At 40.5% G+C, this 25,835-nt stretch overlaps 1 protein-coding gene and 2 long non-coding RNA genes across 4 annotated transcripts in view; 1 reads left to right on the top strand and 2 right to left on the bottom strand.

Moving 5' to 3' along the window:
- The first annotated feature begins 1,657 nt into the window (after positions 1-1,657).
- On the top strand, positions 1,658-13,675 carry LOC141539916 (uncharacterized). 2 transcript variants are annotated; one of them, XR_012481413.1, is made up of 4 exons: positions 1,658-1,932; positions 8,213-8,356; positions 9,798-9,942; positions 12,710-13,675. It is a non-coding gene; the product is annotated as an uncharacterized LOC141539916 (long non-coding RNA). The 2 variants fall into 2 exon arrangements; XR_012481414.1 differs by lacking the exon at positions 8,213-8,356 and having other exon boundaries at positions 1,683-1,932.
- Positions 13,676-15,945: 2,270 nt separating this feature from the next.
- Positions 15,946-16,361, bottom strand: LOC141539915 (histone H4). The gene has a single exon (XM_074263323.1). It carries the CDS (start codon positions 16,322-16,324, stop codon positions 16,013-16,015), a length of 312 nt encoding a protein of 103 aa, XP_074119424.1. The 5' UTR covers positions 16,325-16,361; the 3' UTR covers positions 15,946-16,012.
- A 2,487-nt stretch (positions 16,362-18,848) lies between these two features.
- LOC141539917 (uncharacterized) overlaps positions 18,849-25,835 on the bottom strand; it is a 9,049-nt gene continuing 2,062 nt past the window's right edge. Inside the window, exon 2 of the long non-coding RNA XR_012481415.1 lies at positions 18,849-19,037. This is a non-coding gene — a long non-coding RNA (uncharacterized LOC141539917). The remainder of the gene's footprint in view (positions 19,038-25,835) is intronic.

Below are 25,835 nucleotides of genomic sequence, written 5' to 3'. Positions count from 1 at the left end.
ACTCATCTTTCCCCACAAATCCTCCCCCACTTCCTAATTTTGATATTACTGTTGAAGGCAGTACCATCCTCCTAGGCACCCAAGTTCACTCCTCCCTTCCACTCATAACACATATCCAATCTGTTGCTAGGTCCCATTGATATTACATTTGTAACATCTCTACTATATGTCTCCTTTTCAACTCTGACACTGCCACTGGTACAGGACCTTATCATCTGATCATTTTGTTGTTCAGTCCTGTCTAACCCTTTGTGTTGCCATTTGGGATTTTCTTGATGAAGTGGTTTGTCATTTTCTTCTCCACCTCATTTTACAGATTAATGAGAAACAGGGTTAAGAGACTTGCCCAGAGTTTGTCTGAGGCCAGATTAAATTTGATATGCTCCTAATTTTAGGTCCAGCACACCACCCACTATGCCATTACTTCTTCCTCATACCCACTGCCATGTTTAATCTCCCAAATTCAAGTTCCTCATCACTCCAATTTAGACTTCACTCAGATATCAAATTATTCCTTCTAAAGAACAAATTTGGCCATGGCAACACCCTTTCCCACCCTCCAATATACTTCTGTGGCTTTCCATTAACTTCAGGACCAAATGTAAAATCCTGTTTGATGTTAAAAGCCCATTCTACATTTCCACTCTTATACACTATTCACCCCCTCCCCATGTATTCTTATTATCTCCTTTCTTAATCTTTGAGCTACTTGAGGGCTCCTTTCTTTGTATCTTCAGCACTTAGTATATTGTTTGTTGTCTCAATATTAATAGTCTCAACCCAGGCTTTAGGTATCTCAGAGTTGCTTTGGGGATTAAATGTCAGGACAACTCCCAGCTGATACAAAGAAAGACTCTGGGTATCTGTGTATTCTTAACTATGCCAGAAGACCCTAAGCAAATGGAGATGACTTTCAGCATCTTTTTCTATTCTCTACATAGCCCTGCATAGGGTTGATAAGGCTACTACCTATTTCACTTGTTTTTTTTTTGTTGTTGTTGTTTTGTTTTTTTTTAAAGTTGCTTGTTGTAATCATGAGGCACCCAGGTGTCAAAGTGGACAGAAGCCTAGAGTCAGGAAGACTTGAATTCAAATCCTGCTTGCTAGTTACTAGGTATGTGATCCTGATCAAGTCACTTAACTTTTGTTTGCCTCAGATTCCTCATCTGCAAGATCTGTAAACCCTGCCTCTCAGGGTTGAAATGAGGATCAAATAAGACAACAACAACAAAAAAAGAGCTATATAAATGTTACTTATTATTATTTGCATAGTCCCAGTATTAAAGAAAGAAGGGAAATATCCTATATTTTACCATCTTAATGGAATTAAAAGTTTTATTAGTAACCTTAGAGACATACATAAAAATAAGGTATGGGAGGATTTGTTTGATGTATGGTTCTTCACTCCATGAAGGAGTACTGGGATTGGCTGGAACAAAAATGTACAAAGACCATATCCTAGAGTTGAGAGCCAACGGCTTCGGCCCAGGTGCCCTTCTCCCCTGCATGGGAACCACACCCTTAGGCAAACAGTTCTGAGAATTGGCCGACCACAGAATGTTCCAACATTGTATGTCCCAATTGCAATATGTTCCTGTGCGTTGAACCAGCCATTGCCCATGTTCCCTTCCCAGGCCCAACCCTACTTCTCTTCCTCATGCTTCTTGCTATATAAGCCGTGCCTGAGAACATTAAAATAGACCTTGACAAGAACTTGCTTGGTCTCACTCTTCTTTCTCGCCTGATTCTCTTTCAGGCTGGGTTCCCCTCGACCCCTTCCCCCAAATAATTGAGTCCCGCTGGACGGGACAAGTGGCACCCAACATGGGGCTTGAGGCACGGACCCTGGCCAGACAGACCCCCTCCCAGAGAAGTCGTCGCGACCCCCATTGGAAGGACTACTTTCGCCTCTAATGAGAGTTCCAGTCCTTGGTAAGTCTTAACCTGTCCGTCTCATAGAAACGGGTCATAAGTTATCTAGGGAACAAGTTTTTATAAAGGACCTTAAAGCCTTCAGAGAAAGAGGAGTTAAAGTAAAGAAAAAAGATTTAGTTAAGTTCTTTCTTTTTATAGATGAAGTTTGTCCTTGGTTTCCTGTGAACGGGCCCGAGATCCATCCCCAGAAATAGCAGAAAGTAGGCAGAGACCTAAATAATAAATTACAAAAGGAGGGGCCGGATGCTGTCCCCGTAACTGTTTTCTCTTATTGGGGCTTGATTCATGATATTGTAGAATCGGCACCTAAAGACCCTGACAAACAACAGCTCTTGTCAGTCGCGGAATATTGCCTCCGCCCTTTGTCTCAGGCGGCCTCTATTCCCCCGGCCGATAAGAGCCCTTCCAGGCCCCCCTCTGTCATCACTGAGATGCCTGCCATTCAAAGAGAGTCCCTCTATCCCCCCCCTGCCTCAAGAAGCCCCTCCATCAGGTGATTCGCTAAATTTCCCCATATTTACTAGGAATTCTGACGATGATGCCCTCGAGCCGGGGGACAGGGCCGTGCTGGAGAAAGAGGTGGCCCGTTACAACAACCCTGACTTGCCCCCTTTCACAGCAGGTCCTTGCAACATCCCCCTCCTTACGCAGTCCCGATTTGTGCGCTCGCTCTCTCCGCCTCCGCCCTACCCCCTGCCACCCTTATTGAGGCTAAAAAGCAGCTCTCGACTCAAGTTAATGATCTCAAGAAGGTCCTCGATCTCCAACGGCAATTTTTCCAGCTTTCTACTGAACTTTCTTCCTTGCAAAATTCACTTAAAAAGACCATCCTCCTCCCGGCTTCAAGCCCAGCAGCTGCTCCTCCTTCACTGCCTTACAAGAAGGGCCCTCTTAGCAAATCAAAAAACCTGAAATTGGCCTTTCCAATAATGACTCGTTCCAATAAGTCCATTGCTTCTTCCACTGATGATTCCCCTTCATCCTCTGCTGAAGGGCCCGCTGTGGGCACAGACTCTCAGGGCGATTCAGATAGTGAAGAGGAGAATGAAAATGAAAATGAAAATGAGGAAGATGATCAGACAGTGCAGGGTGCCCCTCCGAGGGAGTTCCGTAAGCTCCATTTTAAAACCTTAAAGGACTTAAACGCCGCAGTCAAAGCCTACGGACCTAACGCCCCTTTTATCCTTTTGGCCCTTGAGGCCATGTCTCCCGGCGGCTACATGCTCCCCTCTGAATGGGTTCGTGTAGTTCAAGCAGTTCTGTCACGTGGCCAATTCCTGACTTGGAAGGCAGACTTTTTTGATTATTGCCAGTCCCCTGCCGCTGCTAACTTAAAATCTCCATGCTCGCCCTCCGGGAACTGGACATTTGAGAAACTCAGCGGACAAGGGAAATATGTGGCAGAGGCCCAACAGCAACGTTTCCCTGTTGGCCTTTTAGCCCAAACTGCTAATGCTGCCCTTGCCGCGTGGAGAGCCCTGCTTAGTACAGGCTCGCCCTTTGCCCCCCTAAACAAAATCTTTCAGGGTAGCCAGGAAAATTTTTCTGAATATGTCAGCTGCCTACTTGAGGCTGCCGAAAGGACTTTTGGGCATGAGGCGGCCAATGACCAACTTGTTTAGCACTTAGCATATAAGAATGCCAATTCTGCCTGTAAGACTGTGCTACGCGGCAAATTTAGAGATAAGAGATAAATTTAGAGACCCTTGATGAAATGATTTGCATGTGCCACGACGTGGACCCCCTCTCCACCAAAATGTCACAGGCTGTACATCTTGCAATTGGGGCAGCTCTCCAAACAAGCCAAATAAGTGGCCCGTCCATGCCTAAAGCTTGTTTTTGATGTGGCCAGCCTGGGCACTTTGCCCGCCAGTGCCCCGGCAATGCCCCGCCATCTGCGGGTCCTGTGGTCTGGCCAACCCAACCCCCCACAGTCTGCCCCCGTTGCAGGAAGGGGAGACATTGGGCTAACACCTGCCGCCCCTCAGCCCATACCATTTGTCCGGGCCTCGGGGAGCAGCCCGAAAACCCACTCTCCCTCCTCCGAGCAACCCTAGGCAGCGCAGGGGTGGACTTAGGTGCCTCCTCCTCAGCAATATTAAATCCGGAGGATGGAGTGCAGATTCTTTCAACGGGTGTCTTCGGCCACCCCTCCACCCACTACTTATCTTTTGATTTTGGGTCGCGCCTCCTCTACCCTTAATGGTCTGTCCATCCACCCCTCTCTGGTCCATAATGACTATACCAGTGAGATCAAGTTGTTAGTTACTGCCCGCTATGGCCCAGTTTCCATCACACGGGGACAGCGCATGGCTCAGGCGTTGCCCCTCCCTTTAAATACTGACTACCCGATATTTAGGAGAAGGGGTAATGCTTTAGCCAGGCGTGTAGCGTCTCAGCCCAGTTCATCGGATCTTTATTGGGTTCAGAGTATTAACTCAGGAGCGTCCCACTCTTAAACTTACTATACAAGGAAAGTTTTTTTAAAGGCATTTTAGACTCTGGGGCCAATTCCACTGTCCTTTCACAAGATGCCTGGCCCTCTAGCTGGCCCCTACAGGTTTCCATGATTCATTTGCAGGGCATCGGACAGTCCAAAAACACCCTGCAGAGCTCACAACTATTGGTTTGGAAGGATGGGGAAGGAAATTCAGGCACTGTGCGGCCATTTGTCCTTCCCGGCCTGCCTGTTAACTTGTGGGGGAGAGATATTTTATCCCAAATGGGAATCCTTATGTGTAGCCCCAATGCGGTCGTTGCCCAGCAAATGCTTTCCCAAGGATTCCTTCCTGGACAGGGCCTAGGTAGAGATGGACAGGGAAGCTTGATACCCATAACGACCACCCCTAAGACAGACCATACAGGCTTAGGCTTCTGTGACCATTTTTCATAAGGGCCACTGATCCTCCTGCACACCAGGCCTGGGGTCAGTGGGTGCAGGAACAGGAATTGCCTCCTTAGTTACTTCCAACTTGCAGTATGCTCAGCTCAGTGCAGCTATTGACAAAAATCTTCAGGAACTGTAGTCAGGCCTGGAGCACCTTAAAGACTCTGTCGCCTCTCTGGCTGAAGTAGTCCTGCAGAATAGGAGACTTAGACCTCCTCTTTTTGGAACAGGGTGGCCTTTGTGCTGCATTAAAAGAAGAATGTTGCTTCTATACTGATAAGCTTGGCCTTGTAGAAGATAGTCTGAAAAAGGTCAAAGAAAGCCTAGAAAAAAGAAAGAGAGACAGAGAGCAGAACAAATCCTGGTATCAAAATTGGTTCTCTACATCCCCCTGGCTTACCACTTTACTCCCCAGTCTTTTAGGGTCCTTTGTAGGTGTTTTGCTGCTTCTCTCCTTCGGCCCATGGGCCTTCAACAAACTGACTAGTTTCATCAAGTCACAGGTCGATTCTGCCCTGCAAAAACCTGTCGCTGTTCTTTATCATCAGCTTAGTGCCAATGGATCCTGTGATGACCTCCCTTCTACCATTGCCCATGAGAGCCTTCGATTCTCTACCCTTGCCACAGAGATTCAGTCCCTGTGGTACTTAAGGGTATGGGGGTACCTCTGAGGGACACGACCTTAGTTGCAAAAGTACGGCTATTGCTGTGAAAGAGCCAATGACGGGAATATTGTGGCCCCATGACCCGGAAGTATACCTTTTATGGCTGCAGGGACACCCAATGTCCAATTATTGTGGGTCCGCTCCCAGAGACACGCTTCAGCCAATTTTGGTGAAGATGCTGGGGGCGGGGCCACCCACATAGCCTAAGACAGGGGCCCTACCCTTCTTGGCCCTGAGGGCCTGGTTATCTAGGTACGGAGCATGGGTGCAAGCCACATAGCCTAAGACAGGCCTTTCACCAGCCCTTGTGTAGAAAAATCTTTTTGCCTTCTAAAGAGAAAAGGGGGAAATGTTGAGAGCCAACAGCTTCGGCCCAGGTGCCCTTCTCCCCTGCATGGGAACCACACCCTTAGGCAAACAGTTCTGAGAATTGGCCGACCACAGAATGTTCCAACATTGTATGTCCCAATTGCAATATGTTCCTGTGCGTTGAACCAGCCATTGCCCATGTTCCCTTCCCAGGCCCAACCCTACTTCTCTTCCTCATGCTTTTTGCTATATAAGCCGTGCCTGAGAACATTAAAATAGACCTTGACAAGAACTTGCTTGGTCTCACTCTTCTTTCTCGCCTGATTCTCTTTCAGGCTGGGTTCCCCTCGACCCCTTCCCCCAAATAATTGAGTCCCGCTGGACGGACATCCTAGTAGGACTTAATTCAGAAAAATAATGACAGATCCTAGTAGGACTTTATTTAGAAAAATAATGAGTCCATACTAACACAGGACCTTACTGGGGTCTTAAAGATCTTAAAGACTTTATCTGGAAAGAGATACAAAAGTATGATTGCTTCCATAGTTCAACAGGAACAAATTAGTAATTAAAAGGAAAGCCTAGTGATATGGTGATAAAATACAGAACATAGTAAATGTCTACATTTTTTATTCTTTCTCTTTTCTGATCTTTCCCACACAAAACCACCAAAGTGATATGTCTAAAATATCTGTGACTAATGCAATTTCTCTTTCCAAAACTCTTCATTGGTTCTTTTGGCTTCTATAATACAAATAAAATTATCATCCTAGCATTTAACGCCCTCTCAGACTCCTCCATACCCTTCCAATATTACTCTCCTTTATGTCTCTTTATTTCAACCAATAAGAATACTAGTTTCTTTATACACAAAATTCTACATTCCATAATCCATCTTCTCTATCTTTGCCTAAGCAGTCTCCCATATCTACAATGTACTTCCTCCCAGCCTTTCTGTAACATACTGTTTTCTTCAAAGCCCAGTTTAGGGCTACCACAGGACATTGTTAGTCATCTCTCAGTATCTCCTTTGAGAAATAGCTCTGAGTTTGTTTATGTATTACTTATCCTTTACCTAGCTTTCAAAAGTTGTGAAGGAAGTAACAAACATTTGGTGCAACTTTTCCTGGCCCATGGTAGCCTTTGTGTTAATAGCCAATAGTAAGGAATGGTATGTAAAGGTGGTTGGAGCTTCAATGATTTTCCTGGGTTCTTTTTAAAAATTCAATTCTCCCAGTCCTAATGGCAAGGAAGGGGGGCGGGGGGGGGCTGGCTATGACCCATTATCCAGCACTCAACACTAACATTTGCTTAATCAGCTCTCCATGGACTAGTTCCTGCCCTTCTTCCCATTTTTTCAACACTATGTATCACACCATAAGCATATTTAGAGTCAGTGTAGAAAAGTCTCAACCCCTTCTTTTAGGGCCTTAAGTACATGACTTCCGGAATACCACTTACATGTTTGAATGGATTATTGTTTTGGCAAGACGTCTAATTCTATCACTTGCCAGGTTTCCCCATCTATTATTGTATAGCTGTTTCTATACTTTCCTTCCACTACCCTGGAAGACCCATCAACAATCTTCTCCCTGTTTTGAAAGGAATATCCTTTAATTCCTTCCTCACTTTAGTTTGAAAGTTCATCAGATCCAAAAAATCATGTTCTAGCTCATTTTGATTCATCCCTTCTTTTTGCAGAAAAGCTGCAGGATTGACATCATTATCAATGACCATCCTTTTCCATTAATATAGACTCATGTTTTAAGATCCTTAGATCAGTCAGCCATCTCCCTGCCTTTTTGTTTAGAATTGTCCTAACTTTGGAAGTAATACTTCCCAAAACCACAATTTTCTACTCTCTCCTACTAATATGGCTGTGGCTGCTATAACTTGGGCACATTTGGGCCATCCCTGAAACACTGGGTTCTAGTGATTTTAACAAGAAGGCAACTGGCCTTTGGCCCATGACTGAGTTTACACTCCTCCCTTTCCCACAATGACAAGCAGATGAAATGGTTTGTCTGGAGTGGGGAGGGCCAGGACTGGAACAGTCATATGTATGTGCACCAATTTGGACACTTTCTTTTTCTTGCATCTTCCATGTTAGGGCCTCAGGTTCTTCTGCTAATAATTTCTTATATAACCCTTTAGTCATTTGGGCATAAGAGTTTATCCATAATCTGCAATACCCAATAAATCCCAGGAATTTCCTAAACTTCTGCTTAGTTGGGGTAAGAGAAGGTGAATAATTCCTTGAACTTGCTCAGGGCTGATTTTCCTTCTTCCTTCACTAATTAAATATCTAAACCAAATACTAACCTCTCTCTCCACAAATTGTAATTATTTAGGTAAAACTCTCAAACCCTGGGTGCCCCAAAAGTTTAATAAGGCACTTCTTTCCTTTTCTTTCCAGACAAAAGGAGATCATGTGTTGTTAACATATGTTGTTTCCAAGGGCAACTGGAATATCCTTTCCAAAAGGTGCTAAAGATCCTTCATCCTTCATCTTGGTGCTGAAGAGTGAGATTTCCTTACTGTTCATTCTTTGTGGTTGTAGGTACTGGTTCTCATCCTTGCCCTTTTAAAACCATCAGTCTAATTCCTTGCATAGTTTTTGTCTCTAATCTGTTCATTTTGGCTATGGCAGTTTGCACTATATTCGTGATCAATTTGATCATGCATGGGAGGCACACAGGAATCAATATAATTCCACTAATGGCTACAAGCAGGAACCACAAGGCCTGTTTCCCCCAACTACTTCCAAACCAGGACCACCAAGACCTATTAAAAGATGACTGCCAAGTTTGTACAGGGACCCAATCTAACTTCCTAATGTCTTGCGCAATTTCTTTTACCACAGCCCTGTTATTGTTTATTCTCATGCAACAATTGGATAAATTGAATTTCTACATACACCTCCTTCCTCAACTAAAAGATAGTCTAGTACCAATCTATGCTGTAATACTGCTTCTCAGGTCTGAGTGGCTTACAGGTCAAGAATCTTAGCTGTTTGGTTGGTGATAACTTCTACTATTGCTTGTAGCCTAATTATCCTATTTAGCATATATATAGGGGTCCTATATTCCCAACTCCCATCTTGAGCTCCAAGTTGTAGCCCCATAGGTCTTAATGATTCTCTCAGGTGGCCACAAATCTCCCCATCCTTTAGCTTTTCCACATTGAGTAGTAGAGGTATCTATGCTCTTTCTAGGCCTGTCCAATTCCTCCTTTAAGCAATACTCTCCTAATTCTTCAACTGCTAACTCTTGGTAATGTCTTTCTTTAACTCCCAGAATCCAGTGCCATTATGAGTTAAAGAAAAATTGCTTACTAACCACTCAGGTATGAGAGGTATGGGACCAACTTGGGGCCCTCCACAAATCCAGCAATCAGTTACATTAAAAGTACTAGCTATAGTTTGTATTAGAATCTGAAAGGTGTTGCCCTCCCATGGTGCATCAGGAATCAGCCTAGAGATCAGCAGGGAGAATACCAGTAAAGTCAAATACCCAATGAACCCTCCTCCCATCCCCCCCACCATCACAAAGGGTATTATTTTATCTAAATCAAATTATAGTGCCCCAGATTAACACACAAGGTGTTCATTAATCTTTTTTCAGACTCACCTCAGGCGGACACAGAGTCTATCTGTGGGCTCAGATTCTACTGTCCATTCCTCAGGAGGAGAAACTGGTCCTTTTACCCAGGTGTAATGAGTCGAACCATGTTACTGTGTTCTTACAGCAGTGTCTGAGGTTAGAAGGACTTGGAAGGGTCCTTTCCAGGTTGGGGTCAATTTTTCCTCTTTCTAGGTTCGGATCAGGACCCAGTCTCAGGCTGGTATTTGTGTACAGCAAATTCTAAAGGTGGGGTCTGAGCAATAAGTCCTTTTAATTGCAATTCATATAAATGCTTAACAAGTTGTAAAATATGTTGTCTAATAAACAAGTCTTTGGTGTCCCATACAGGTCCTATATCTTTTTGTCCTCTTCTTCCAGGATATGGATGTCCACATAGGAGTTCATAAGGTGACAATCCAATATCCTTCCGAAGTTTAGTCCTGTCTGGGTTCTCAGCCCAAACTCCTGAGTGATGCGAGTTGTGTATGACCAGCAATTCCCGGTCACCTGAATGGCAAAGACTGTGAGTAATGAGGGATGAGAGCCAGGATGTTGAAAGACTCCATTTATTACAAAACCAGCAGGCCCTTCTATCTTCTCAGTATATGCCTCTAGTTCCTATAGCTTAGCGTAAGCACATTCTAGCCTATAATAGCAGATATATAATTCCTTATATGGTGATCTCCAGGAAAGCTATATGTAAGTCAAAGTGAGCATTCCTTTCCTAATAAGGTATGTGGGTATTGTTCTCCCATCCTGGAACTGCCACATTGCTTTTCCAGTGGGACCCCTTCCTCCCAATGACATCTTGTTCACCCTTACAAGGCTACCCTCAGTTTACCTGAGCTGCACCTTGTGCAATGTCCAAGGCTGGTAGGGGGGGTTGGCAAGTCCTCTACAATTTCCCCTTTTTGTTTTTATGTGACAGTTCTGCAAGTTTAAATTTTTGTGTATTGAAAGCATACTAGATGGAAGTTAATACAGGTCTCAAACCATTGGTAGTAAATATAGGGTTGCTACAACTGGCAACATAATTGCTCCTAGAGTGATTCCAAATTGTTTCAACTGACTCCATGGGTCAGCTTGTTGAAAGAATGAGATGATTTTTTCTGTAACATCACTGAGTCTAATTCTTTGGTCAGCGGCTTGATCTACTATCTGCAATTTGAGTCAATCTACTTGATTCATAAGTCACATTTTCCCAATTTAATCCATGTAACTGAGCCCTAATTATCTCCCATTGTATTTGTGTTTTGTTATATAGTGCATCCGTTAAACAATATTGATCATATGTATAATCATATCATAATTTTTGCTGTAATTCTAAATATTGCATCTCTTCTCTTACAAAGTGTATTACCTTTTGTAATCGATGTATAGCTTCATAAAATTCCTCATCAACCTTTAATTGTATCCTAAATCCGGCTGATAGATTTTTCCTGGGCTTCTGTTATTTGGTTTTTAGTGTTAGATATAGATAAAAGCCAATGCTGTGGAGGCTACAATAGCCTCAACAAAAATATTATCACTACAGGTACGATACCAAGAGTTTGCTTTCACAACAGTAAAAGCGTAGTGGGGACAAGTGACTATGTACATTCTTCCCTTGAATTTTGGCCCAATGCAAGTTTCTACCTGATATCTAATACATGTCAAATTGAAGACTCCTTCTCTATATGTTGTGATTTTAGACATGTTTTTATCTACAAGAAATGCATAGCTTTTTCCTAGACAAACTCTAGCAGTCAGAATAACATTGCTTGTAATATTATTCCTAAGGTCAATTCTCACTATTTTGGCATCCTTGTACTGTCATCCCTCCCACAGCAGAGACTGCTTTCTCTATACCTTTTATTTCCAGCCCTGAATTATGAATGTATTTCAGTCTTGGATATTCTCTTGCCCCTACATGCCCATATGTACATGGTAGTGTTATGACAAGAGACCAAAGACTCAGTATAGTTCTCCTGCCTTAAAGTGGTTTGTGCACACTGATGTGTGACGTGCTCCTTAAAAGGCATAAACCCTGGATAATGGTACATTATTGATAGGTTGTGAGGAAGGATGCTATTACAGAATTCGCTATGCCTGTTGTTCAACCAATTATTAGATTTGCTGAGAATATCGTGACCTTCTAGTCTCCATGTGTACAAGTGATATCAGCGAATGCTAATGGATAAAGTGCCCGCCTCTGCTCTTAGGGATGTGTCCCTTAGATACATGACACCTTCCCTTAGTGAAGCACATCAACCCACCAAGCCTGTACTCCCTGTACTCCCACTTATCCCCTGTCCAAACTCCCCCATCACTTTCTGGATGCATAATGGTAGCCCCTTGGTTAGTCCTGTAAAATGAAATGTCTTTTTGAATGTCATTGATTGTTGTCTGAGTCCCATTTAAAACCACCCTCTTTAAACATATGGGGCAGGTTATTGTGCAAAAAAAAAAAATTCTGGCATAGTCTCTGTCCATGTGAGGATTTTTAGCCAAGGTGGGGATGGGATGAAAGCCCATTTGTGTGTCTGCTTGATTCTTCCAGATGTTAAGATGGGAGCTCTTCCTATCATTATCAGCTTGCTGCTGATTATTCTGATGACAATGTTCCTTTTGTATGTTGCTAGTTTTGATCAGTTCTGTTAGATGCTTTTTTCTCTTCTTCACATGCTGCCTATTTCCCTGTGACTTCTTCCCCATCCTGCAGTACACAGATTCTTTTCACTAGAACCCACTTTTCTCCTTCTCCTGTGGAAATACAAAAATACTCTTTTCCCCATATTAGTACTGTATGTGGCCCATATCACTGTTTTTCATGATCTCTCCACATGACCCTCACTCCTGTTGTGGACTTCTCTTTTCTCTTTTTTTTTACTTTCAAATTTTGTAATTGATATTTCATGGCTGGAGACAGACTTTTGTCATCAAATTTCAAATACTTTATTGTAAAAACTACTGTTTGTAATTTGTTACGAATGGATCCATGAACAACTTCTTGTTTTTCGAGGTAGACCTTGAGAGTTCGATTATTCCATTTAACAATGGGCTGGCCTGTCTGATTATGGGGGATCCTTGTTATTTGTTTAATAGAGTATTTGAAACAGAATTGTTGGAAAGGTTTTGAAACATAAGCAAGACTGTTGTCTGTTTTTAATATTCAGGGAATGCCATGATTAGCAAAACAACACATTAAATCACTAGTGACATGTTTAAATGATTCTCTGGTTTGTGCTGAAGCCATCAAGAAACCAGAGAAAGTGTCTACAGATAAGTGAATATATTTGCTCTTTCCACAGGAATTATAATGAGGACTATCCATCTGCCAAATGTCATTGGGAGCGTCTCCTTTTGGGTTTCTAACTGCAACTTTTGGTGATGGAAGAAAAGGGACACAATTTGTGCATTGTTTTACTATCTGTCTGGCCTGTTCTTTGGAGATTCCATATAATTGCCTTAATGATTTTGCAGAGAAGTGGTGTTTATTGTGGCCTTGTGCAGCCAGTGTATTTTTAATACTCATGGCTTGTGTGTAGGGGATACATTTATTATTTGATATTGTTTCCTTCCACTTTTGGACCAGGGAGGTGAGTGTGAAACCTGAGATGACAAATATAAAAACAAGACCGTCTTTTCCTGATAGTATTTTGTGGTTGTTGTAATAATTGTGTTATATTGTCTTGCTTATCTGAAATATACACTGTCTAAAGCTGAGATATGAGACCTGCCACATAAGAAATGTCTGTAACAATGTTAGAAGGTTCGTCAATTTCTAAAACCTTGATAACTGCCCACAATTCATTCTGCTGGGTTGAAGTGAAACAGGTTTGAAATTTGTATAATTGTGACCTGCTGCTGTATACATTGTGGCCCTTTTATCTTTAACGGCATCAGTGAAGATGTTTATCCCTGTGACTGACACTTCCATATATATTGTAGCCCAAATCCAGGGGCATTCGGTCCATTGTCACTCGAATCTCAAAATGTTTCCCTGTTGTAAATTCAGATTTGCAATAATTTGCCATTCAGTTGATGTTTGTATGCATTCCTAAATTTGGTCATTGGTATATAGAAAGTATATGACCTCAGGATCCTGTCCTGTTAATCAAACTGTCTTTTCCCATAATTTTCTTATGGTTATAGTTATTAGGATGTGATGACTAGTGCATAACCTATTTTTAATTTTAGACAGATGGACCCATTCTAAAATCCTTTCCTCTTAGTGAATAATCCCTGTGAATAAATTCCTTGTGGTCAGAATCGTTCCTAGGACTGGTTTTTCTTTCATTATCCTAGTAGTGAATTGTTCTGCTAGCTCCTTTTCTAGAGTGGTGATACATTCTATTGCTTCAGGAGTCCATGTCCTTGAATTCAACTCACTGGGTCCTTTCAATAAGCCATATAAAGGTTGTAATTGATCAGTAGGGATCCCTATTTTATTCCTTACCCATTGTATCTCACCTATGAATTTTTGGAATTCATTTAATATGTTGATTTTGCTGATTCTAGGAGATTTCAATTGTATGTTTTTATATGATATAATGTGGCTTAAATACTGTATAGGTAGTTGTCTTTGTATTTTTTCTGGGGCAATTTTTAAACTGTGGTATTCTAGTTCTTTCTGTACTTCATTTAATACTTGTTCTAAGATACAGAGAGGCTTGGAGAGATTTACATCAACTGATGCTGAGTGAAACGAGCAGAACTAGGAGATCATTATACACTTCAACAATGATACTGTATGAGGATGTATTCTGATGGAAGTGGATATCTTCAACATAGAGAAGAGCTAATCCAATTCCAATTGATCAGTGATGAACAGAATCAGCTATACTCAGAAAAGGAACACTGGGAAATGAGTGTAAACTGTTAGCATTTTTTTTTGTTTTTCTCCCCAGATTATTTTTTACCTTCCGAATCCAATTCTTCCTTTGCAACAACAACAACAACAACTACAACAAAATTCAGATCTGCACATTCCTTCCTCAATGTGTCCCTCCCTAGTTTCTGCGACTCCCAGGGTCCCCAGATCATTAAGAGAGGGCTCGGTTGGTCCAGACTGTTCCTTTGGGGGAGCCTGTGGGAGCACCACTGCCACTGGAGGTGCTGGGGGTGGCAGAGCACAAGGAGACAGGATAACAAGGGGGGGATCCCAGGGGTGAGGTGGAATCTTCAGCTTTCTCACCAGTGGCTTATTCACCTCCTTCTTTTGACTCAAAAATAATGGAGTGTCAGTCCCTGAAAGCCAGAGACTTGCATAAATTGCTTCCTCTGGATTAAAGGGATCTTTTTCATTTACATATAAATTCAATTGTTGGCAGACCCAACCCTCAGCGGACCCATATCTTGGCCAAATTACTCCTTTGCCAATATTTTCGCCACCCCATACAAAACATTGTATCATTTTCTTTTCTTTTTCCTTATATTTTGGTAACTCATTCCAGTTTTGCAACCTATTCCCTAGGGGGCTCTTAACCGGCACCTCCTCACATTGCTCCTGATTTGGGGGTTTGGACTGCGCTTTCCCCACAATTTGACGAGGACCGTCCTTACAGACTCCTCTGTACTCCAAATTATCAGAGTCCTTCTCTCCCCCCCCCCCCCCACACCCAGGGTCTTTTGCAGTCCGTTTCACCTCACAATTTATGTGAGAGGCTCTCCTCAGGTCTCCCTAGATCCAACCAATCGATCTCCAGACTTCCGAGTGTTTGCCTTCTGCTTACAAGAATGTAGGTTCTCCTGACAGCAAGATCAATCAACATCTGCACACAGGACTTCGGATCAGTCACTGACTTTCTCCTTCACTAAATCTTTTCTCTTTAGGCACTCTGCTGCAGTAGAGAGGAGAAAGACTACCCCAATCCCAAGACCACAAGAACAGTCCCAAGGTTTCCTGCCTGCAAATAGGGGTGATGGTCGTTCTGCCGAGCCACGTGATACCCCCAAACTGTGTGGAGTAGGGAGACCCTAACTCAAAATTGACTATACTTAAGAGACTTTCCAAAGTGAAGGTAGAAAGTTATTAAAACCTCCAGAGAAGCGGAAATGCCGAGATTACAGTAACGAGAGCATGATTAAATAAACAAGCACTGCCCAACCCCTTCCAAAAACCCCCTTATACAAAACTTTTAGTCTAGATTGTTTCTTGAAGTTACTTTTCCTTATATGGTGGATGGGGTGATAATGGGCGGGGTTTGATAATAAACTGACTAGAAATGAGCCAATTATACAATGTCTAAAGTTAAAGTCTTTATTTCTAGGGAAACGACCGAGGCCCAAGGCTTCACATTAGCAGTCTGGGAAAAAAATTACTTGCCGCAGTTCCAAATATGTTTACCTACAAAATGCCCTCATTGACCCTAGCCAGCTCGAGCTAGTTTAGATGGGGACACGCTTTCATCGAGAACTTGGTGATTTAGCCAGTTTCTTGGCTCACGAGATAACTGGCTAAAGATTAAGATTTCCACCAATAGTGAAGTAGTCCCACCTACTTGGAAAGCTGCCCGTTATATCAGCATTCAGCTCTTTTGAGAGAATATGGTTGGCCCTGAAAAGGGCCTTTGGTTTTCCGTGGCGGGCTGGCCAGATAAAACGCTGCAGACTTAGCCGCCGAAGCCGTAGAGGGTACGGCCCTGGCGCTTCAGGGCGTAGACCACGTCCATGGCGGTGACTGTCTTTCTCTTAGCGTGCTCGGTGTAGGTGACGGCGTCCCGGATCACGTTCTCCAGGAACACCTTCAGCACGCCGCGGGTCTCCTCGTAGATGAGCCCCGAGATACGCTTGACGCCCCCCCGGCGGGCCAGACGGCGGATGGCGGGCTTGGTGATGCCCTGGATGTTATCCCGGAGCACCTTCCTGTGCCGCTTGGCACCTCCTTTACCAAGACCCTTGCCTCCCTTACCACGTCCAGACATTTCGAAGAGCTCTGTTTCGCTACTCAAAGGAAACTGATCCGCCAGCCTCCACTTCTGCTTTTATATACCGAATAGTCGGACCTGATTGAAAACAGGCAGTCTTCGCGCTTAAAACCTGATTGGTTCTTTCTCCTCCAACCCTTAGGAGAGAGGCGTTAACCTGATCTGCTTCTTTTGTCTCCTTTCTTTCCTTCCCTTTTCATCTCTCTCTCTCTCTCTCTCTCTCTCTCTCTCTCTCTCTCTCTCTCTCTCTCTCTCTCTCTCTGTCTCTCTCTCTCTCTCTCTCTCTCTCTCTCTCTCTCTCTCTCTCTCACTTGTAACAGTCGGCGAATTCATTTTTGTAAAGGACCGTCGTACAATGAAAAATCTGTGCTTTTTCTATTCTCATCCACAGTAGTATGACTGCAAATCACTCATCCACTCTATAGGTGGCAACAAAAAAAAAAAAAAAAGAAAGGCAAAAAAGACTTTCTTCCTTTTGAAATCTAATGGGAGGAGTCAAGGTGCAAACAACTATGTACGAGAAAATAGGAAATAATCAATACAGGAAAGACTTTACAATTAAGGGATTTTAGCTGGAACGTTAAGGAAGCCAGGGAGGCCAGTGGGGGAGTGGAGAAGGAATGGGGTATGGGGGACAGCCAGAGAGAGATGGGATGTCTTGTTGTTTGAACAGCAAGGGAGTCGGTGTCATTCATTGGATTAAAGAGTTTCTGGAGGAGGGCAATTACTAGAAAGGTAAGAGTGAGGCTACATTGTGAAGAGCTTTGAATGACAGATAATTTTATAGTGAATTATAGTAGTCCAAAAAAAAAAAAAAGTTAATTTAGTAGGGGCGGGACAAAATCGAACCTGAATTTTTCTGAAAATCATTTGGGGCTTTGAATGAAGGATGGAGCGGCCAGCCAGACCACGCAGAAGGTTGCTGTAATAGTCTAGGTATGGAGATGAGGGTCTACACCAGGATGGGGCAATGTAAGAGGAGGGAAGGTATTTTTGAAGAGATGTTGCAAAGGTAATATTGATTGAATGTGGGAGGATGTATTGTGAGCTTCTTGAGAATAGTGATTGTCTTTTCCCTCTTTCTGTGTCCCTAACACTTAGTACTGCCTGGCACTAAGTGGGCACTTAATAAATGTTTAAAATAAGATATGTGTGTATAGAGGGAATAGTTGAATTCATGAGATGGGGACATTTGAGATCACCAAGTGAAATGATATAGAAAGAGAGGACCCAGGGCAAAGCCCTGTAGAATCCTGTGGAAAGGTAAATTAACCATTGTTTACTGCATGAAGTTTCAGGAAAAGGGGCAGGAATAGAGTTAAGTAGAAGAACCAGGACAGAGTTGTATACTAAAAATCCAGTGAGAAGAGAGTGCTTGTCAAGCATGTAGAGAGTTCAAGAAAGACAGATGGGTCTGTTTGCTTACATGTAGAATAAGGAGAGTTGTAGACATAGTCGATCCCTCAGGCTGTTTTCCAGTTCTATGATTCTATAATACTATTACTTGAAATTACCTTTTTAGCTCTTCTGCCTAGACATGGTACCCATGGACCATAGGGGCTACCCAGGTCTCCTTTTGTACATGAAAGTAATGTCTAACCTTGCCAATAGTGGAAAAAGAGAACTTAGCCCATCATTTAACTAAGAGAAAAGCTCTGCTTCAGAAAGAAACTTGAGAGAGTGTATGCTTGGGGACCTTATTAGAAGAATCTCTTGCTGCCTGTTTTCTTCTTCTCTCTGATATCTGAAGACGAATGGCAAAGGATACCCTTATTTTTATTACTTTTGTTAACTCAATAGAAAAATGGGAATAATAATGTATCTTCTGCATGCTTTATAGTGTTGTTGTGAAAGTCAAATAAAGATGATGTATTTGGGAGTATACTATATGAAAGTAAGGTAGTATCCCAATAAAATCATAAAGGAGGGAAAAGGATCCATAAACACAAAAATGTTTGTAGCAGCTCTTTTTGTGGTAGCAAAGAATTGGAAAATGAATAGATGCCCACCAATTGGGGAATGGCTGAATAAGTTATGGTATATGAAGTAATGGAATATTATTGTTCCACAAAAAGTGATGAACAAGCTGATTTTAGACAGACATGGAAAGATTGACATGAACTGATTCTGAGCAAATCAAGCAGAACTAGGAATATACACTGTACACAGTAATAGTAAGATTGTGTGATGATCAACCTGGTTCTTCTCATTGGTTCACTGATCCAAAGCTATGCCAACAAACTTTGGTTAGAAAACTCCATCTGCATCCAGAAAAAGAACTATGGAGATTGAATGTAAATCAACACATGTCATGTTTAGTTTTTTTCTTTTTCTTCAGCTTTTTTTTTTCTCTTGTGCTTGTTCACTTTTGCTCTGATTTTTCTCTCCTAACATGATTCACAAATAATTGTGGATCAAAAAAATTAATGTACCTGTATTACCAGAAAAAAAAAAAAAAAGATAAATGCCCTTGTAATAGCCTCCAAGAATTCTGAAATTGGAAGGGCCCTTAGAAGTCATCTAATGCAAGTAATCCCTTTATTCGGAGCTTAATTGGCTTGTCCAAGATGCTCTCTAGAAACAGAATGGCATAGTGGAAACCACAGATCTTAGACACAGGGCTGGGAGTCAGGAGATTTGATTTGGAGTCCTTGACGAACACTTTTTCTAATTGGATGAGCAACTGAACCGAGTCTGAATTTTTCTCATCCTGGAAAATAATAATAATACACACATTGAGGAAAGTTGTTTTTTTTTTTTGTTTTTTTTTTTTTTAGATTATAGATGTGAACTATTTTTATTATTACTGCAAGTGGAACTACTTTCTTCGAGTAAGCATTGGCTGATTGATTGATTGGCTCTTTATGAAGTCTCCCGACTTCCCACTCCTGCTGGCACTTAAAAGGGGTTTTGGCTGAGCAAACAATGTGTGGCCTAGAGGGCCTCAGGTTGCCATGGTTACCATCCCGGATAATACTGCAGCTGTTACCTCCTGAAGAATAAGACCCTTTATTTCTTTTGCTAGAGTGTTTTTTTTTTTTTTTGTCTTTCACTGAATCCTAGAATATCAAAGCTAGAAGTGAGTTTAGAATCTATCTAATCTATCTCTTTCATTTTATAGATGAGGGAAACTGCCCCAGAGAGAAGTGCTTTGCTAAGGACACACAGCTAACAAGTAGCAGTTGCATTGGGATCCTGCACAGTGCTTATAGCATTATACTTTTCTCCAAGGAAGGGAGAGCTTAGCTCTGGAAAACTCCTAAGACTCAGCAAGCAAGAACTGACCTTGATTTAACAACAATCCTTTATGCTTACCCTTTGGGTGAACTTAGCTACAGGAAAATCTCAGAATTGTTTCATACCAGCACCAGGAAATCCCTGGATGTGGACAAACATCTTCAGGAGCCATGTTCCAGTCATGAAACTCTACTATTGAAGGGGGGGAGGAGAACTGTTCCCTTTACTGAAGTTGTATTCCCTTTGATCTGTGATGCCTTTGGAGTCTCAGCCCTTCCTGGGGAAGCATATCTTTCCCTCTCTCTCCCAGCCAAGATAAATTATCTTTCTGGGATTCGAGATCCTTTGATTTCAATTAGAAATTCTGTTCAAAAGGCACCCCTTTGAAGTGTTGTTAATTTCAAAGGAGATCTGGGCTGAAAACTGATAAACATTGAAGCCTGGGAACCTGAGTCTTGAAGCCCCAGGACTCCTTAAAAGGGGCAGTATCTGGACTTGCTCTTTGCAGAAGGCCTAAGGTAGCTGCTCAGCTGCTAGGACCCTTCTGCTAGCTAAGAAAGCATTCTCAGCGCCAAATTCCATTTCCCTAATAGGGAACTATAGAAGGCCACTATAGAAGTCAGTCTTTTAGCAAATTGATTTCTGTCCAAAAAATAAACTTTCATTTTCATTGCAATGAATAATTCGGGAATAAGTGAATTCTTTCACTTTTAAACCTGCAGCCAATTAAAGGGGATTTTAACAACTTTCTTATTGCCACTAACCTCATGAATCCAAGGAATCGAGGGATTCAAACCTTATCACTATGAACAAAATTTGTCTCATTGTTGCTGTCAGGGCTACAGCTCAGTGGGTACCACTAGTATATTTTCTGAGATTTGTCACACTAAAGCAGGTTTCCTCAATATGGGAGAAAGCCTTGATATACGTATATAGTTTCCTTCCTCCAATGGAATAAAAAAAATCTTTTTCCTTATAATCACTGTTAGCTTTTTGATTTTATTTTATTTTTCAGATATAATAGTGTTTGCATAACCTTTGTGACTCTTTGGTTAGTTCTTTCAGTGTTGACATCTCTACTACCAACTAAAGAGTTGGGTAAGTCATTTAATGTCTCTTGACCTTTCCAACATTTAAAATGAAGGGTTTGGGTGTCTCTAAGGCCTCTACTGTTTTCTCAAACTTTGATTTTATGGTGCACATGTATTTCTAGGTTAGAAAATACATGTATTTTTTTCTCCCATTATGAAAAGATTCAGGAAGAATTTCTCTTCTATGGAATTATGAAATAAAACTAAAACTCTGTTTAGTTCTTTTGAATGTGCTTATGCATTGGGAGTAGTGGTGAGGAAAGGAAGGACTATTTTAAGCAGCAAAGCATCATTTCACTAGGACCAAATTAACTTATTGAGACACTGGAATCCAGAAAAAAATTCACATTGCTCTGACTGGGTAATAGCATTTAAGACTTTTCTATTTCTTGATAGTGGGGCAGATGTTCTTTATCCTAGGAAGCCATAATCCACTGACTGTAATTCTCTGTTGCTTTTACATGTATTTTGTGGGAAATAGGGAAGAAGGAAGCATATGATTTTTTTTTTTTGAACTAGAAAATAGTAGTGTATATCAAGAAAAGATAAAAAGAGAATTTTATCTAAGAGGCTTTCCACTGTACACATATCTGAACAGTTTCCTAATTGTATAATGCTATAATTCAATAATAAACTGTGAAGGGAAATTAAAAATAAGATTGAGCGCTTAAAGTGGCACATTAAGAAAAACAATCTTCTTTTTTTTTTTTTTTTTTTTTGCATTAGAAATGAGCAAGTTGGTGCAGTGGAAAACAATAGCAACTGAATTTTAAGGCAAAGAACTTGAGTTTTCAAATCCTGATTTTGGGTGACTTAGAAAAAGTCATATAAGCTCCCTGGGCCTCATCTGGGCCAGATGATAAAAATAGCAATGATTTATTTAGTGCTTTTACAAAAAGTGCTTTACAAATTTTTATCATGGCAAGATCCATAGAACACAAATGTTGTTATTATGTGGGTTTTACAGATAAGGAAACTGAGGCTAAGAGGTTAAGTGACTTGCCCAATGTCATATAAATAGTCATTTTTGAGATAAAATTTGAATTCCAGTTCAAGTTGGATTTCAAATCCCATCTTGATTTAAGGTCTGCCTCATCCACTCACCTGCCACTAGGTAAATACTAAGCTCTCTTCCATTCTAAATCCATGATATCTGTATATGCCAAATTCAAACAACAAAAAATGGAAACTCATTTTCAGACCATGGGAAAAACTTTGAAAATAATCCTTAAAGCTTTCTTTACCTAACTGCTCTCTACTAATTTTTAGCTCTTAAAAGTAACAGCATTACTTGGTGAACAATAGGTTGCTAAGACAACAGCCCATGACAGCTATTTGCTATTAGTAAAATCCTCTGATATGCTTGAGTTGAATCTTATTAAGAATTCTAATTGTAATTTAAATTTCAAATTTTAAACTTAAATTTAAAATTCTTTTCCTATAAAGCTTTGGTTTTAGGCACCATTTTTGGCATATACTATTCCAGTTTCTCCTTCTATAAACCTATAATCCAAAGGTTAAAGGATATGGAAGCTTTGGGGACTTTTTTGAGTGATTGTATCTCTTTGGTGGGTGTGACTATAGATTGAGTATTATCCGGGATGATTGCTTAGGTCAAGCTTTAGTAGATCTAAGGGTCATTCCAGGATTCAGGTCTATGCAAATAGAAAGCTGGATCTGTCAGAGGTTCAACAATATTCAGACATTACTGAACAAAATCTAGAAATTAGGACCAGTGACACTTGAGTTTAATTCTTGTAGGTATAGCATGCACAGACCTCTTGGAATCACACTTGCCTTGAGCCTCAGGGAAGGCAGCTATTTAGAAAGAGTTGAAAAATGCCTAGCCCTGGAAAGGAGGTAGTAGCTGAAAGGGTAGTAGCTGAGGGCAGGAGTAGAGTGGTAAGATATATTAAGATGAGATTAACACTGTTAATCCATTTATGGTGTCCATCTGCCTTTTAGCTCACTTATGACTCTAAGAAACAGTAGTATGCTCAGTGGCTGTACTCTGGTAAAAAAGTGTCATGGGAGATAAGCTAAAACAAATTGAATATAACCAAGGGGCCTCAAGTCTGTTGGTAAGTTAGGACCCCAAGCAATTGACCATTTGGACAAATAAGAACAATTTCTTCCAAAGGGCATGAACCGAGGATCATTTAGAATTTGATTAGGGATCAAAAATGGTCATTTACTGTACTTCAGGCCATTACCAATCATTATGACTTTTGTCCTGCCACTGGACTTTGATGATTCTGGAAGAGAGTGAGGTTGATGCCTTTGTGCAACTCTGATTCAATTAAATCCAGTTCATGGCAAGTCAAGAGATCAGCTTTCCTTTTGAGTAATTGTGGAGTTTGTAAAATTTAAAATTTCCTTGTAAAAATTTTATTCCTCAGTGTAATCAGTACAATGTTGTCTTCAGTAGAAACATTGTAGTGGCCTAAAGGATCTGGCTAGTATGAACCATGGCACTTTATGAGATTTCCTTTTGACCAACTATGTTTTATGAACTATCCTTGTATAAACCCAACCTGGTTATAATATATAACTTTTCTAATATGTTCTAATATATTGTCTTAGTCTGCCCACTAATGTCAATATTCATTAGGCTTCTTAAAGTTTTCTTTCTCTATTTTGCCTATCCCTGGTTTACTTATAGTAAAAGCATTTTTGTGTCAGAGAAAGAGATTGGGAAAATGGCCTCTTCATTTCTTTATGTGTTTATCTGTGCATGTATATTTTTGGAAATGTATCCATTTTCTTTAATTTCAGTTTTATTTTCATACAATTGGGCAAAATGGTTTCTGATGCTTTGATTTCCTCAATATGTGATGAGTTCTTTTTCATTTTTAAAAAGAAATATAATTTCCTTTAAGAAAAATACAGATAAGCTAAGAATTTTTATAATACATTAGTTTTTTTTTTAAGTTATCTTTTTGCCTTCATTTTTTATTAAACCCATCTTAAATTTTTAGATGTTACATTTCACAATATTGACAATCTACTTCTTCTGGATAGGCTTACTTAGTTTTCATGATTCCGTTCTCTCAGGTTTTTTTTTTTTTTTTTTTTTCCCTGCCTTTGCTAACTATTGCTTTTCATTCTCCTTTATTAAATCTTCAAGTAGGGCATACCCTTTGATTGGGGATACCCTCTAAAGCTCTCTTTAAAGCCCCTATTCCTGGAACTCATTTGCTCCTCCCTTTTGCTTTTAGAATAGTTAGCTTCTTTTAAGATTCATCTAAAACATCACATTCTCTAGGATGCTCTTTCAAAAAATTGTGCTCCAGCTGCTAGTATTTGATCCTTTAAGATTATCTTCCACCCCACTTGGAATGAATCTTGTACTTATCAATTATAAGAAATTATGATATATGGAGAGTTTTGCAGGAAACTGAGAAGACCTTAACTGAAGAGTAAAGTGAACAGAACTAGGAGAACAATTTGTAGAATGACAACATTATAGGGGAAAATAACTTTGAAAGACTTTAGAACTCTGATCAATGATAAAACAGAGAGATTAATGAACTTAAATTTCAGAGAGAGACATAGAATGGCCAACATGGGGATTTGTTTTGCTGGACTATGCATGTTCATTTTAGAGAAACTTTGAAAGAATTTAGAACTAATTTTTTTTTCTTTGTTTATTTTAAAAGATATTTTAATATCAGTAGGGAAGACAGTAGAGAGATAAGACATTATAAATGGATGTAAAGATACATAAAAAAAAAACTGGCAGAGAGCAGTTTGTTATCAATGTGATTTTGAGATGATCAATGATCCTCTTTCTGAGGGTCATTTATAAAACAGAGTTAATACTTCTATTAACCTAATTTATAGGGTCATTGTCAGAAAAGTACTTCATGAATTTCAAACTGCATGAAGATTGAACTCCATGTTAATTAAGCTCTTTTTTCAACCTTCCATTTTTCTGTATCTGTTTTGCTCCATTATTCCAGGAACCCTAACTCTATCCATAGAGATCTGGTTTCTATGAGGGGAAGAGAGAGGAGAGGGAAGAGCATTTTTATCAATTTATGATCCAGCAAACATCTTTGCTTCCATGACCACTAGGTGGCAATATTGATCTCCAAAAATATATACTTGTGGCACTATATGAACAATTACAAAACACTACACAAATATAGATTGAAATAATTGGAAAATTATTCATTACTCATTTGTAGGCAGAGACAATATAATAAAATTGTGTAATTACCTAAAATAACTTTCATATTTAGCACCCTACAAACTAGACTAATAAAAGATTATAGAACTAGAAAAATAATAACCAAATAAAAATTTAAGAAAATCAAGGGAATTATTTTTTTCAAGTGAGAAGGAAGGGAACTTAACAGTGTCTGATCTCAAACCACATTACAAAGCAGGAATCATGTAATATCAGAGAAACTAAGGTGAGAAAAGATTGTTTTTAATCTTGAATGCTAGCTGACCAAATGAGAATATACTTCCAAAGCATTTAATCCAGAGCAACTGAGGAACACTGTATATAAGGTGGTCTTTTTTTGTTTGTTTGTTTGTTTTTGTTTTTGTTTTTGTTTTTGTTTTTTTTAGCAAACAAAATACAGACCTGAGAATGCAATTAGTCTAGCAACTGTTATCTTTATTTCAAAGAAAGGGCAGGGAGAGAGGAGTTAACTTGGTATTTACAGCTTGGAGATTGTGGCTCAGGCCCTGTCAGACAAGGGAGTAAGACCATTCTTAAATAGACAGTGGCTATTAACATAACTGCAGGACAAGAGATTGTCCTTGGCAATAATTCTATTTCCAAGGTAGTTTTTGGACAGGGATAAAGTCAGAGAGATAAGCACTGGAGACTGTTTTTCTTTTCTATCTTTCATTGTGTCACAATGTTATGTGAAGGGGAGTCGGAACTTCAAGGTTTAAAGTTTTTTTTTAAAACTCAGTTTTCTAAGTCTAATTGCAGAAATGAAAAAGGGGAGTGGGGGGAGGGGAGGGAGTATGGCCCACTATACAGGACTTAACATAGGAAGGAAGGTATGGCCTGCTATCCAGGGCCTAACAATCAGGCAAAACAATTTTGTGCTCAGAAATAAAGAGATTGATCACTGGAACTAATTTAGTACACAAAATATATAGAAACCTCTCCTGGATCACTGCCTTGTCATGGCAGAAAGGCTTGCTTAGCTCAGTGA

The sequence above is a fragment of the Sminthopsis crassicaudata genome, chromosome 4 (genome assembly GCF_048593235.1).
Source record: "Sminthopsis crassicaudata isolate SCR6 chromosome 4, ASM4859323v1, whole genome shotgun sequence".
NCBI classification, from domain to species: Eukaryota; Metazoa; Chordata; class Mammalia; order Dasyuromorphia; family Dasyuridae; genus Sminthopsis; species Sminthopsis crassicaudata.
This window is presented reverse-complemented; position numbering and strand designations above follow the sequence as displayed.

Coding starts and splice junctions, on each gene's coding strand:
- LOC141539915 (XM_074263323.1), bottom strand. CDS start 16,324: ATGTCTGGACGTGGTAAGGGAGGCAAGGGTCTTGGTAAAGGAGGTGCC.